The 15,112-nt window shown below is 41.8% G+C and overlaps 2 protein-coding genes across 2 annotated transcripts; one reads left to right on the top strand and one right to left on the bottom strand.

Moving 5' to 3' along the window:
- The first annotated feature begins 2,380 nt into the window (after positions 1 to 2,380).
- Positions 2,381 to 7,285, top strand: LOC139388614 (zinc finger protein-like 1). Its single transcript, XM_071135374.1, has 8 exons — positions 2,381 to 2,510; positions 2,777 to 2,893; positions 3,010 to 3,121; positions 3,230 to 3,423; positions 3,684 to 3,759; positions 3,988 to 4,194; positions 4,424 to 4,547; positions 4,756 to 7,285. Exons 2-8 carry the CDS (start codon positions 2,792 to 2,794, stop codon positions 4,940 to 4,942), a joined length of 1,002 nt encoding a protein of 333 aa, XP_070991475.1. The 5' UTR covers positions 2,381 to 2,510; positions 2,777 to 2,791; the 3' UTR covers positions 4,943 to 7,285.
- A 2,272-nt stretch (positions 7,286 to 9,557) lies between these two features.
- LOC139388744 (phospholipase A and acyltransferase 3-like) lies at positions 9,558 to 12,916 on the bottom strand. The gene is made up of 4 exons (XM_071135622.1): positions 12,802 to 12,916; positions 12,528 to 12,624; positions 10,378 to 10,646; positions 9,558 to 9,767 (listed from the first exon to the last, which is right to left on the bottom strand). Exons 1-4 carry the CDS (start codon positions 12,853 to 12,855, stop codon positions 9,654 to 9,656), a joined length of 534 nt encoding a protein of 177 aa, XP_070991723.1. The 5' UTR covers positions 12,856 to 12,916; the 3' UTR covers positions 9,558 to 9,653.
- Between the last annotated feature and the right edge of the window lie 2,196 nt (positions 12,917 to 15,112).

Genomic DNA, 15,112 nt, shown 5'->3' with positions numbered 1-15,112 from the left:
AACTGTCCAGTTTGAGTGTTTGTTGCAGCTCGTTCCAGTCGCTAGCTGCAGTGAACTGAAAAGAGGAGAGACCCAGGGATGTGTGTGCTTTGGGGACCTTTAACACACTAGAGCTTGAGGTAGGGTTAAGAGAGCTTGAGGTAGTCACCTCATACAAGTACTTGGGAGTATGGCTAGATAGTACACTGTCCTTCTCTCAGCACATATCAAAGCTGCAGGCTAAAGTTAAATCTAGACTTGGTTTCCTCTATAATAATCGCTCCTCTTTCACCCCAGCTGCCAAACTAACCCTGATTCAGATGACTATCCTACCTATGCTAGATTACAGAGACGTAATTTATAGATCGGCAGGTAAGGGTGCTCTCCATTCGGCCATCAGATTTGCCACCAATGCTCCTTATAGGACACATCACTGCACTCTACACTCCTCTGTAAACTGGTCATCTCTGTATACCAGTCGCAAGACCCACTGCTTGATGCTTATTTATAAAACCGTCTTAGGCCTCACTCCCCCCTATCTGAGATATTTACTGCAGCCCTCATCCTCAACATACAACACCTGTTCTGCCAGTCACAGGTAGAGGGGCATTCTTACCAAATCACATGTATTTTTTAAATTTAACTCTGCAAGTCAGTTAAGAACAAATTCTTATTTACAATGACGGCCTACACCGGCCAAACCTGGATGACGCTGGGCCAATTGTGCACCACTCTATGGGACTCCCAATAACGACCGGTTGTGATACAGCCTGGCCTTTCTTTTTGGAGGTGTTCTTCAGAACCTTTTACTTCAGCACTGCATAGATACTAAATTAATGATACATATGTGATTATATCTAAATAAATCAACTACGATAAAGACGTGAGTGTATTAGAATTAGAAGCGAGTTGAATGAGGCAGGGCTTGCAAACTATTACAGACTACAAAGGGAAGCACAGCCGAGAGCTGCCCAGTGACACAATGCCTACCAGATGAGCTAAATAAGTTCTATGCTCGCTTCGAGGCAAGTAACACTGAAACATGCATGAGAGCATCAGCTGTTCCGGACAACTGTGTGATCATGCTCACCGCAGCTGATGTGAGTAAGACCTTTAAACAGGTCAACATTCACAAGGCTGCAGGGCCAGACGGATTAAAAGGACATGTACTCCGAGCATGCGCACCAACTGGCAAGTTTCTTCACTGACATATTCAACCTCTCCTTGACTGAGTCTGTGATACCAACATGTTTCAAACAGACCACCATAGTCCCTGTGCCCAAGAACACTAAGGTAACCTGCCTAAATGACTACCGACCCGTGGCACTCACGTCTGTAGCCATGAAATGCTTTGAAAGGCTGGTCACCCACTCTAATTTGCATACCACTCCAACAGATCCACAAATGATGCAATCTCTATTGCACTCCACACTGCCCTTTCCCACCTGGACAAAAGGAACACCTATGTGAGAATGTTATTAATTGACTGCAGCTCAGCATTCAACACCATAGTGCCCTCAAAGCTCATCACTAAGCTAAGGACCCTGGGACTAAACACCTCCCTCTGCAACTGGATCCTGGACTTCCAGATGGACCACCCCCAGGTGGTAAGGGTAGGTGACAACACATCCGCCACGCTGATCCTCAACACGGGGGCCCCTCATGGGTGCATGCTCAGTCCCCTCCTGTACTCCTGGTTCACTCATGACTGCATGGCCATGCACGACTCCAACACCCTTATTAAGGACTGAGCACGCCCCCATTCTCATCGACAGGGCTGCAGTGGTGCAGGTTGAGAGTTCCTTGGCGTGAAGAGGGCACGACAAAACCTATTATTTTACTGCTGCTCTTTAATTGTTTGTTACTTTTATTTGATACTTTTTTTAGGTATTTTATTACAACTGCATTGTTGGTTAATAAGGGCTTGCAAGTAAGCATTTCACTGTAGGGTCTACACTTTTTGGATTCGGCGCATGTGACATAACATTTGATTTGATTTTGATTTGAATTAGTAAATAAATCGAACTTTAATGTGGGTGAGGCTGACACGCTCATTAAGTGCGCCAACGTTTCTTTCTAATGTAAAATAAAATAGAATTGATGATCAGCTCTCTCCAAACCAATAGTAACATGACAACCTAAGTTCAAACTGTAAAACCTGCCCGTGGACCAGCTGGTATAAAATGTGGGTCCCTGGCTAGAATGGTTCCACCTTTTGTCAATTTAATGTCAGATTTGATTTTTCGAAGCAGGTTAGGAGAATTAACGTAGCTGGTTAGGATAATTAGGTAAAAGGTTAGCTAAAATGCAAAAAAATATAAACTTTTGACTTTTAATTTTAATAAAAGCTGGATCCTTTCTAAACATTACGGTATATGTTCCGCGTTTATGTGACATCATTATACTGCGACTGCCGGAAGAGACGTGGCAAAATGTCCGCTTCTGAAAACGTTCGCATTATCTAGCTTTAGTTATTTGTACCACCTTTTCCTTCAAACGATAAATCATCGAGGACAAAACTTGTGTGACAGGTAGGGTTCAGTTAACTTACAACTAAAGCCACCCGAAACGCATCTGATGCTCGTGAATTAGCTTCGTTAACGTTAGCTCTAACTATAAATCTACATTTTCAATACATACAAGTAGTGTCTTGCACCTATGCAATATGTAATAATCAAACTACATTTGAACCATGAGTAGATTTGCCTTGGTTATCAGACTATTGCATAGTTAATAGCTATAACGTTAACTAGTTATGTCGTTGCTGAAGCTTGTTTTGGTGATCACTTGTCTACAGCACGACAGACAGACCATGGGTCTGTGCAAGTGTCCTAAGAGGAAGGTGACCAACTTGTTCTGTTTTGAACATCGGGTGAATGTGTGTGAGCATTGCCTGGTCTCCAACCACAACAAGGTCAGTGGATGGGCAGCTCTAAGTACCCAATGTGTCATGTTAAATTAAATATGGACCACAAAGTAGTTGTGTTTGCCACTAAACTAAGCTATTTTCTCTACCTGTCTGATCCCAAGTGTATAGTGCAGTCCTACCTCCAGTGGCTTCAGGATAGTGATTACAGCCCTAACTGTCGACTGTGTAATAACCCACTGATCTCCCAGGATACTGTCAGATTGGTCTGCTATGGTAAGAATGTCAACATCTAGGATAGATCCTTATTGCTGTTGCTTGATATTACTGCTGTATGGAATTTGCTCAAACCCTCTGGTTCATTGCTCTTTCTCTCTATCCAAGATGTATTCCACTGGGCCTGTCTTCATCACCTGGCAGCCCGGTTGCCCCTACACACTGCTCCTGCAGGATACCAGTGCCCCAGCTGCCAGGGTCCAGTATTCCCCCCCTCCAACCTGGCCAGCCCAATAGCTGACATGCTGAGGGAACAGTTGTCCTTAGTCAACTGGGCCAGAGCTGGACTAGGCCTACCTCTGGTGAGGAATATGGGTGGGCTGAGTCACACTAGCAGTCAGGGATATTGAATAGTGACAAGGGGGATACTGGTTCAAATGCTGGCTGACATTCAGTTGTGTATTATATTTGTGTAAAATACTGTATGTCGGAGCTTAAACATAATTCACTTTTTAGGACCCCATAAATCAAGTGTTTCTTTTAGAAAGAAGACACAAATATTATGAAATAGGTATTCTGTGACAATTCAACTCTAACAGGTACATCGTTTCTCCACTGCAAGATTGAAGAACCTGTAAAAGCTATTCAAGACAGCACACAGGATGTCACTGATTATGCTGACTGGTCCACGTTTGATGGTAAGTAATTGCTTCTGCTGTTGATACTGCCTTATTGGTCCACAGTAAGGGAGCCTGTATTGCAACTGAATGTTGCAATACATAATAATATATGCCATTTATCAGATGTGTTTTTTTTATTTTTTATCCAGGGCGTCATGACATATGCTAAGCTGAATGTTGGAAACGTTTGTTTGAATCTGGGAGTTTACTGTAACATTTGCCTTCCCTTCTCCCCTACTCTGCTAGCACCAGCATTGGAGCCTACTGAAGCTTACCCCACCCACTCCTACGCCTCCCAACCACACCCTAGCCTCGCCCCTACTCCAGTTCCAAACACAGTTCAGGAAGATCATGGAAGTCTCCACAACAACGGGGAGATTGTGGCTCATGAACAACACGCTTTGGTCAACATGATCACTGCAACCACCAGTGACACCATCACCCTACACACAGGTAAAGGACTATGAATGGTACCCAGTTTTAGTGGAGCTATCTTAATCCTAACCATTACCAGCCACACACAGCGTTGTCATGCCATACGTTAATCCAATCCTTAGCCTCAACTCTAATCCTAATTCCTGACATTTTTGATGACACATCTGATATTCCTCATGTAATGTATAATGTATGCTGTATCCTCATATATTTGGTGTATTCATTTAATGTGAATTATTGCTTCCAGCATCATCCCCAAGGAAGATCTATGACACTAGGGACTCCGGACACAGCTCTGTGACACAGATCGACTTTGATGACGACAAGTACCGGCGACGACCAGCACTCAGCTGGTTTGCACGGATTCTCAAGTCAGTAATGTTACTAGTGATTTAAAGTTTTGCTTCATTTTGTTATTACACAGCAAGTACATCTTTCCTAGCAAACCTCCTTACATATGGACAACAGTATTTGACTTACATTTTATAGATCCGATTATCTATTACTCTGTCTCCAAAGGTCGAGTCCTTTTTCCAATTTCTCTTAACTCTGAAAATGTAAATGAATTTGTGTTCTCAGAAACCGGGCAGGTTCCAAGAGGACAGGCCTGTCCTGGAAGCAGAGGGTCTTCATGCTCCTTCTGGTTGGAGTTCTGGGATTCTTTACCTTGATCATCATTATGGCTAAACTGGGCCGTGCTTCAGCCGACTCCGACCCCAACTTAGACCCCCTACTAAACCCCAACATCCGAGTGGGCAACAACTGACCAGCACCCACCTCCAAGTCCTAGTGAGTGTTGAACATAGGGCCGATATAGGCCATCTAAGATGGTGGGACCAGTAAAGGCAGAGAGATGCCTTCTCTCTCTCTCAGACATGAAAGAAAAGAGGATGGGATGGTGCATTTTGTCCAGGAAATGATGGCAACCTTACACCCTTCTTTGGGATAGGCAGTTGCTTTTAGAGCTATATGTACAATGAATTTATATATTTTGACCCACTCCACATCAAATGAGATTGCAATGTTGGAATGAATGGTGATGGGGAAAACAGATTTTCACAACAGAAATACTGTATTCTATGACACATGGCTTTTTGCAACATCTGCTAAAACAGGTATTTTTGAAGAGGGTGTCAATAAGTTCAAGTTAATTGACAGAGTGATGTTTGTGTTGAATTGGAAGAATGCTACGCCTGACATTCACATACTACATTGTATGGTGATTAAATGAGTCTGTAAATATAGAAATTTAATGAGATGATAGTGTGTTTTGTGTTGAACTGGAATAAATGTTTAACCAATTCTCATTCTGTATGCAATATACGTTCATATTTTGTGGATAAACAAAATGTACAACAGATACGGTGAGGATATTCAAGTAGTGGTTAACCCACTGGACATTGGTCTTGGTTTAGCATTAAAATGGCACATGCAGTCTTAAATCCACAAGTGCCCTGTGCTCAGACACTTTGATAGAGTGATCTACTTTCTCCTGAGTTTGAAGTGTTATGAAAGGTGTGTTCGGACAGTATTCAGACCCCTTAACTCATGTTAGACTTATTTTAAAAGGATTAAAGTTGTTTTTTTCTTCAATCTACACACAATACCCCATAATGACAAAGCCAAAACAGGTTTTTAGACATTTTTGCAAATTTATTAAAAGTAAACAAATCAAATTTACATATGTATTCAGACCCTTTACGCTGTAGTTTGAAGGGTCTTTGGCATTGATTACAGCCTTGAGTCTTCTTGGGTACAAGCTTGGCACACCTGTATTTGGGGAGTTTCTTCCATTCATCTCTGCAGGTCCTCTCAAGCTCTGTCCCGGTTGGATTGGATTGGATTGGGGGGGGGGGGTTGCTGCATAGCTATTTTCAGGTCTATTTTTATCGGTCTGGGTTCTGTCTGGGCCACTCAAGGACATTAAGAGACTTGTCCTGAAGCCAGTCATGCATTGTCTTGGCTGTGTGCTTTGGGTTGTTGTCCTGTTGGAAGGTGAACCGTCACCCCAGTCTGAGGTTTTCATCAAGGATCTCTCTGTACTTTTCTCCGTTCATCTTTCCCTAGATCCTGACGAGTCTCCAAGTCCCTGCCGCTCAAAATTATGCTGCCACCACCATGCTTCACCATAGAGATGGTGCCATGTTTCCTCCAGTTGTGACGCTTGGCATTCAGGCCAAAGAGTTCAATCTTGGTTTCGTCTGACCAGAGAATCGGGCTGCCATGTGCCTTTTTTTTTACTGAGGAGTGGCTTCTTTCTGGCCACTCTACCATAAAGGCCTGATTGGTGGAGGGCTGCAGAGATGGTAGTCCTTCTGGAATGTTCTCCCATATCCACAGAGGAGCTCCGTCAGTGGTCATTGGGTTCTTGGTCACCTCCCTGACCAAGGTCCTTCTCCCCCGATTGCTCAGTTTGGCCGGGCGGCCAGCTCTGGTAAGAATCTTGGTGGTTCCAAACTTCTTCCAATTAAGAATGATGGAGGCCACTGTGTTCTTGGGTACCTTCAATGCTGCAGAACCTTTTTGGTACCCTTCCCCAGATTTGTGCCTCAACACAATTCTGTCTCTGAGCTTTACAGACAATTCCTTCAACCTCATTGCTTGGTTTTTGCTCTGACGTGCACTGTCATCTATGGGATAGACCGGTGTGTGCCTTTTCTAAATCATGTCCAATCAATTTAATTTACCACAGGTTGACTCCACTCAAGTTGTAGAAACATCTCAAGGATGATCAATGGAGACAGGATGCACCTGAGCTCAATTTCGAGTCTCAGCGAAAGGTCTGAATACTTGTGTAAATAAGGTATTTGTTTTTTATCTTTTAATAAATTAGCAAAAAAATCTAAAAACGGTTTAGGCTGTGTCATTATGGGGTATTGTGTGTAGATTGAGGAATTGTTTTTATTTAACCAATTTCAGAATAAGGCTGTAATGTGGAAAAAGACAAGGAGTCTGAATACTTTCCGAATGCACGTGTGTATATGTTTGAGAAGTCACATTTCTGTATTGAAATCAAATTCTACACCACCTATATCAGTCTGCTGTTATTATATATCTCTGCACTTTTCCCCAAGTGACATTAAACACGTTCAATTATTTGAGGAACAAACATCTCTCTTGCTGATGCTTACTCTGCAGAAGGCAATTCTGTCAGTGTAACAATATGTCGTTTTTGAGGAATATATGCTTTTGATAAAGCAGACATACAAAACACCCATTATGTTTTTCTATACTATTCACATATTTCTCAATTAAAATATCTGTAAATACTTTATTTATCTATGAACACACACTTGTAGGCCTTATATCATGTCATACTGATAATTTTCACATGGCAACATGTCCTCTGAGAAATAACGATGAACCTTGCAAGTGGTCTCTGTTTCCTGAGGTTAAGGTGATTCATTTATTGTTCTCAGAACTGCTCTCTTCTGTACTGGATCATAAGTAACTCATAACAGAAGCGAGTGATGAAAATGACCAAGTTAAAAACTAGAAAAAAGAGAGAAATGAAGGTGCTCATGTCAAACAGTAACTGGGGCATGCAAAACAAATAAGATCTGTATCTCTAAAATTAGGAGTGATGACCATGCAGACATTGATTGACTCACAGACTGACAGTAGGGCAATGAAGCCCATCTTGCGATTTCCTGCTTGGAGTGAATACACTGAGCCCATCAGTGACCAGTAGAAACTCACCACCTGAAACAACTGAGTAAAAAAATACATATCAGGGATTGTCTTAATATCAACCTGATATCAATACCCAGACAAAATATCTCCATTTTCATAAAACCTCTATCAATGATAATTATCAAATGAGAAGTAGCCACCAGTATGGCTTCTGTGTGGTGCTGGCTTGGAAAGCTGTTGTCCTTGATAACAAAGTGCAGGATGACATCAGCGACCAGTAGGCCTAGCTGAAAGATGCAGAGGAGCAGCGACATGGTTGTGTACAGCCCTCTCTTTGACACAGACAGGGAAAACAGCCATGCCATCAAAGCGGAGGTGTTGCCCTGCTCACAAAATGGATGAGATGAGAACAAGCATTTTCTGTAATTGAATATAAAATAAGGATAATGAGTAACTGGATCTAGGATAAATATCATACATATCATTCATTATATGATTATATTTGTAAAGCATTGTCTTTGTCCAGCAGATTGTAAGACATTTACTATTTATGTATGTGTGAATTGATTTGTGTGTAAAAGGAGAAACGGAACATAGTTTACATTCTCGAAGAGGTCACCACTTTCTGCCATGTCACAGACTACTGGTGGCCCACTCTTGAGAGACCTAGACCGACACTTGCACAATGATACAGATTCTTGGACTGGATAAAATTGTCCCAACTTGTAATTTGTCAGCACACCTACTGTGATGAAGTGTGGATCTGTCTGAAGGTAATAGAATGTTCATATTCTCAAGCTATGACATCACAGAAACATCAAGAACCAAGATTCTAAATATTGGACCAAAGTAAACATTTTTGTCTTGAATGTTTTCATTGTAATGAACACAAGCCTATTTACAAATAAATAGAAGGCTCTGGGCACGGAAAGGGGGATACTTTTGTGCAACTGAATGCATTCAATTGAAATGTGTCTTCAGCATTTAACCCAAACCCTCTGAATCAGAGAGGTGCGGGGGGCTGCCTTAATCCACATCATCGGCTATAATGTGTGTAGTGAAGGGTCCTCTAAATTAGAAATATGTACTGTAGTCATACCAAAGGTGTAGTTTTTAATTAACAAAATTGAAGACTCACCAATCAGAAGAATGAAAATGACATTTGATTCACCATCATACAGTTTAATGTGATTAGATAAAAAGCTACCTTTTCATGTGTCAATAAAACAAACATTAAGAAATTAATGTACAATCTGTCAACAATCATGCATGGAATCACACCACACCACATATTTAGACCGTCTGTAACAATACATAGGACAACAGGCACTAAATTTCCTGTAGTTTTCCTAAAGAGGGCCAATCAATAAGATTAGCAAGTACAATATGTTATCTTTCACAAGAGGCACACTGTCAACTAGAAATGTATACATTAATTCTATAAATTTATGACATTATCCTGGTGAGCAGGGTTTCCCAAATGTGGTCCTGGTGCCACCCCCCCTCCCCCGGGTGCACGTTTTGGTTTTTGCCCTTGCACTACAAAGCTGGTTAAAATAATCAACTTATAATCAAGCTTTGATTGTTTGAATCAGCTGTATAGTGTTAGGGCAAAAACCAAAATGTGCACCCGGGGGAGGCCCCAGGACCAAGTTTGGGAAACCCTGTTCTAGGGGGCAACTAGTAGGCGAAGGGCAGAAAAGAAAATGCATGTGTCTAATTTTAGACTAATTGACTTACAAATAGCCTACCAAATGTCGGGAATTATACCCCCTGTCAAAAAAAAATGTTCCGCTGTCTCTGCATTCACCCCAGAGGTAGACGGAGGAAGGTGACTCGAAGGTTCAAAGGAGTATCCGCTTTTGTTTTGACTTCACACAAGAGATGTTTGATGCTGCATTCAGGGCCTTCATGCCAATCGCCACTGCTCTAACACCTACGCCCAGAGCATAATATACCTGCAAAAAGAGATTAGATCATAACAGTAACCACTAACCAATGAGAAACACCTATCCCCAAATAAACTTGTTTTCAAATGCAAATAGAGACCTCATGTCCTAAACAGAATGATTCTGATTTTTTTCCCCATTAATAGATCAGCTCTGATGGGTAAATATCTGATGTGATTAGTGGAAAAAAATACATGCATCTCCCATTTTACAAGGTAGTGTCTGATTATCTGACTAGTCTCCTTGGTCAGGTCAACTGTTCCTAAACTGAATACATTTTTATTTAACCTGGCAAGTCGGTTAAGAACAAATTCTTATTTACAATGACAGCCTACACCGGCTAAACCCGGACGACGCTGGGCCAATTGTGCGCCTCTCTATGGGACTCCCAATCACGGCCGGTTGTGATACGCCTGGATTCAAAGCAGGGTGTCTAGTGACACCTCTTGCACTGAGATGCAGTGCCTTAGACCGCTGTGCCACTCGGGAGCCCATTAGTCCAGCTTGGCAACTGGCAGAAACAATAAACCAAGGCATAGACCAAAAGTATTGCTTTACCAACATCACAGGATATGTCATGATATCCTTAGAAGGATATCATGATTGTCAGCACACACACCTGCCGGGACTCTCCCTTCCCATATCTCAGCTCTGTGACAAAGTGTTCACAGTTTCCCCTCAGGATGCAGTAAGGCATCTCCAGGCCCAGCAGGCTGCGGGCATCCCTCAGTATGTCATAAACACTCCGGGGTTTGTGTTTGCCATCCAGCAGGTTGTTGACAAGGAACCTGTCCTTCCCCACTATCTCCTCCAGGCTCTCCTTGGTCACAACGGCTGTGTCACACAACACAGACACTAGGCTGAAGGCACCAGCCCCAGCTGCCTCAGCTTAGGTAGGGGAGATAGGATAAGTGGGATGAGCCAGGGACACGTGAGAGTGGAGGAAAGAGCAGAAAGGAAAATCTTAGGAGGGTATCAGAATCAGATCAGTGATGTGTACTATGTTTTTCTGATAGAGTATACAGTGCCTTGCGAAAGTATTCGGCCCCCTTGAACTTTGCGACCTTTTGCCACATTTCAGGCTTCAAACATAAAGATATAAAACTGTATTTTTTTGTGAAGAATCAACAACAAGTGGGACACAATCATGAAGTGGAACGACATTTATTGGATATTTCAAACTTTTTTAACAAATCAAAAACTGAAAAATTGGGCGTGCAAAATTATTCAGCCCCCTTAAGTTAATACTTTGTAGCGCCACCTTTTGCTGCGATTACAGCTGTAAGTCGCTTGGGGTATGTCTCTATCAGTTTTGCACATCGAGAGACTGACATTTTTTCCCATTCCTCCTTGCAAAACAGCTTGAGCTCAGTGAGGTTGAATGGAGAGCATTTGTGAACAGCAGTTTTCAGTTCCACAGATTCTCGATTGGATTCAGGTCTGGACTTTGACTTGGCCATTCTAACACCTGGATATGTTTAATTTTGAACCATTCCATTGTAGATTTTGCTTTATGTTTTGGATCATTGTCTTGTTGGAAGACAAATCTCCGTCCCAGTCTCAGGTCTTTTGCAGACTCCATCAGGTTTTCTTCCAGAATGGTCCTGTATTTGGCTCCATCCATCTTCCCATCAATTTTAACCATCTTCCCTGTCCCTGCTGAAGAAAAGCAGGCCCAAACCATGATGCTGCCACCACCATGTTTGACAGTGGGGATGGTGTGTTCAGCTGTGTTGCTTTTACGCCAAACATAACGTTTTGCATTGTTGCCAAAAAGTTCAATTTTGGCTTCATCTGACCAGAGCACCTTCTTCCACATGTTTGGTGTGTCTCCCAGGTGGCTTGTGGCAAACTTTAAACAACACTTTTTATGGATATCTTTAAGAAATGGCTTTCTTCTTGCCACTCTTCCATAAAGGCCAGATTTGTGCAATATACGACTGATTGTTGTCCTATGGACAGAGTCTCCCACCTCAGCTGTAGATCTCTGCAGTTCATCCAGAGTGATCATGGGCCTCTTGGCTGCATCTCTGATCAGTCTTCTCCTTGTATGAGCTGAAAGTTTAGAGGGATGGCCAGGTCTTGGTAGATTTGCAGTGGTCTGATACTCCTTCCATTTCAATATTATCGCTTGCACAGTGCTCCTTGGGATGTTTAAAGCTTGGGAAATCTTTTTGTATCCAAATCCGGCTTTAAACTTCTTCACAACAGTATCTCGGACCTGCCTGGTGTGTTCCTTGTTCTTCATGATGCTCTCTGCGCTTTTGACGGACCTCTGAGACTATCACAGTGCAGGTGTATTTATACGGAGACTTGATTACACACAGGTGGATTGTATTTATCATCATTAGTCATTTAGGTCAACATTGGATCATTCAGAGATCCTCACTGAACTTCTGGAGAGAGTTTGCTGCACTGAAAGTAAAGGGGCTGAATAATTTTGCACGCCCAATTTTTCAGTTTTTGATTTGTTAAAAAAGTTTGAAATATCCAATAAATGTCGTTCCACTTCATGATTGTGTCCCACTTGTTGTTGATTCTTCACAAAAAAATACAGTTTTATATCTTTATGTTTGAAGCCTGAAATGTGGCAAAAGGTCGCAAAGTTCAAGGGGGCCGAATACTTTCGCAAGGCACTGTATATACGATTTTATAAACATAATCATAAGCATATTTTTTCTAGGTCCTTGAATCCCTTATACATGTACTTTATAGGCTTCTCTGTGAAATGACATCCAGTATTAAAGATCAGGACCAAATTGTACTTACTGGGGGGACAGAGGTGGACGATGTAGCCTTCTCCAACATACAAGGCCCAGTGCTGATAGGTCCCCCGGAATATCTCAATCAGGTCCCCAGGTTGAGGCTTTGTTTGATATTGACAACACAATATCAGATTTTTACATTACACCTGGCAATTAGTAAACAAGTCTATATTTAATGTTAATTCAATATTTGACAAAGATTACCCCACAAGCACAACAAAAATACCAAAGCAGGTCTGTCATCAAGTCAAATACACTGCACGTTGTTACTGACTTACCATTATTGGGACAATGTCATTCCTTTTGATAAGATTGTGACAAAAACATAACATATCCAGGTTTTGATTTGTTCTTGCGTATACTGTACTTATCCAGCATGTGAAAAAAGTTCATACTTGCAATATGCTCCCTTGTTGATTAAAACAGACATGCTAACCTAAAGCGTGTGTTGCTTAGGCTACAGTGGATCAAGCGATTAATTGGATTTTCACAGTCTATTTTGGGTAGTAAACACTGATCTCTGACTGTTGGAGTAGTACTTGTGAGTTGTGTTGAGCGGACCTCTCAAAATATGCAGAGCTGACCTCTCAAAATATGGATGGCTTTCAACTAGAGTTTCCTTTGCCAATGAGATAATCTATTTAACTGTCTAATGGAAATTAGTGATTGGTGCTTTCTTGGGACCAACAGTTTCCACTGTTAGACCAGGTTTAGCATTGAAATGATGTAACATGTCTGGTGTGTTATGGTCGGCTTCTTTTATGAAACTTTCTTCTTGCCTGTTATGGATTGTTTATAAAGTGATCATAAAAAGTAACAACAATCCATAACAGGCAAGAAGGAAGCTGCAACGATTTAAGCGCTGCAATACAAATGACAAATGTACATATAAATTCACAACAATAAGATTTTTTAAATTAAGTATTTTTTAAATATATAATGAAAATGTTCAGACCTGAATTTGGAAAGCAAATACAGTTATATCAACTATAGTTCAACTTTATTTTTTCTTTAACCTTTATTTAACTAGGCAAGTCACTTAAGAACAAATTATTATTTACAATGATGGCCTACCCCGGCCAAACACTAACCCAGACAACTCTTGGCCAATTGTGCGCCGTCATATGGGACTCCCAATCACGGCCGGTTGTAATACAGCCTGGAATCAAAACAGGGTCTGTAGTGACACCTCTAGCATTGAGATGCAGTGCCTTAGACCGCTGTGCCACTCGGAAGCCTATACTCACAACAGGTTTTAAACTTGAAAGCCTTTCTATAAAATGTGTGCTCCTAATGTTGCTAATGGCTATCCAATAGGAATTCAATTAACCATAATAAAATGCCATTATACAACAATCTTTAAAAAATATATAATATATTTCACCTTTATTTAAACCAGGTAGGCTGGTTGAAGAACAAGTTCTCATTTACTGCAACCTGGCCAAGATAAAGCAAAGCAGTGCGACACAAACAACAACACAGAGTTACACATGGCATAAACAAGCGTCAATAACACAATATAATAAACAATTTTTTTAAAAGTATATATACAATGTGTGGAAGTGGCATGAGGAGGTAAGGCAATAAATAGGCCATAGTAGCGAAGTAATTACAATTTAGCAAATTAACACCGGAGTGATAGATGTGCAGATGATGATGAAGTACATAAAAACAATATGGGGATGAGGTAGGTAGATTGGATGGGCTATTTACAGATGGGCTATGTACAGCTGCAGCGATCGGTTAGCTGCTCAGATAGCTGATGTTTAAAGTTAGTGAGGGAAATATAAGTCTCCAGCTTCAGCGATTTTTGCAATTCGTTCCAGTCATTGGCAGCAGAGAACTGGAAGGAAAGGTGGCCAAAGGAGGTGTTGGCTTTGGGGATGACCAGTGAGATATACCTGCTGGAGCGCGTGCTACGGGTGGGTGTTGTTATCGTGACAAGTGAGCTGAGATAAGGCGGGTCTTTACCTACCAAAGACTTATAGGCCAGCCGACTAGAGCATACAGGTCGCAGTGGTGGGTGGTATATGAGGCTTTGGTGACAAAACGGATGTCACTGTGATAGACTGCATCCAGTTTGCCGAGTAGAGTGTTGGAGGCTATTTGGTAAATGACATTGACGAAGTCGAGGATCGGTAGGATAGTCAGTTTTACTAGGGTATGTTTGGCGGCGTGAGTGAAGGAGGCTTTGTTGCGAAATCGGGATTCTAGATTTAATTTTGGATTGGAGATGTTTAATATGAGTCTGGAAGGAGAGTTTACAGTCTAGCCAGACACCTAGGTATTTGTAGTTGTCTACATATTCTAAGTCAGAACCGTCCAGAGTAGTGATGCTAGTTGGGCGGGCAGGTGCGGGCAGCGAACGGTTGAAAAGCATGCATTTAGTTTTATTAGTGTTTAAGAGGAGTTGGAGGCCACGGAAGGAGTGTTGTATGGCATTGAAGCTCGTTTGGAGGTTTGTTAACACAGTGTCCAAAGAAGGGCCAGATGTATACAGAATGGTGTCGTCTGCGTAGAGGTGGATCAGGGAATCACCCGCAGTAAGAGCGACATCGTTGATATATACAGAGAAAAGAGTCGGCTCGA

Source organism: Oncorhynchus clarkii, chromosome 29, assembly GCF_045791955.1.
Source record: "Oncorhynchus clarkii lewisi isolate Uvic-CL-2024 chromosome 29, UVic_Ocla_1.0, whole genome shotgun sequence".
NCBI lineage: Eukaryota > Metazoa > Chordata > Actinopteri > Salmoniformes > Salmonidae > Oncorhynchus > Oncorhynchus clarkii.
This window is presented reverse-complemented; position numbering and strand designations above follow the sequence as displayed.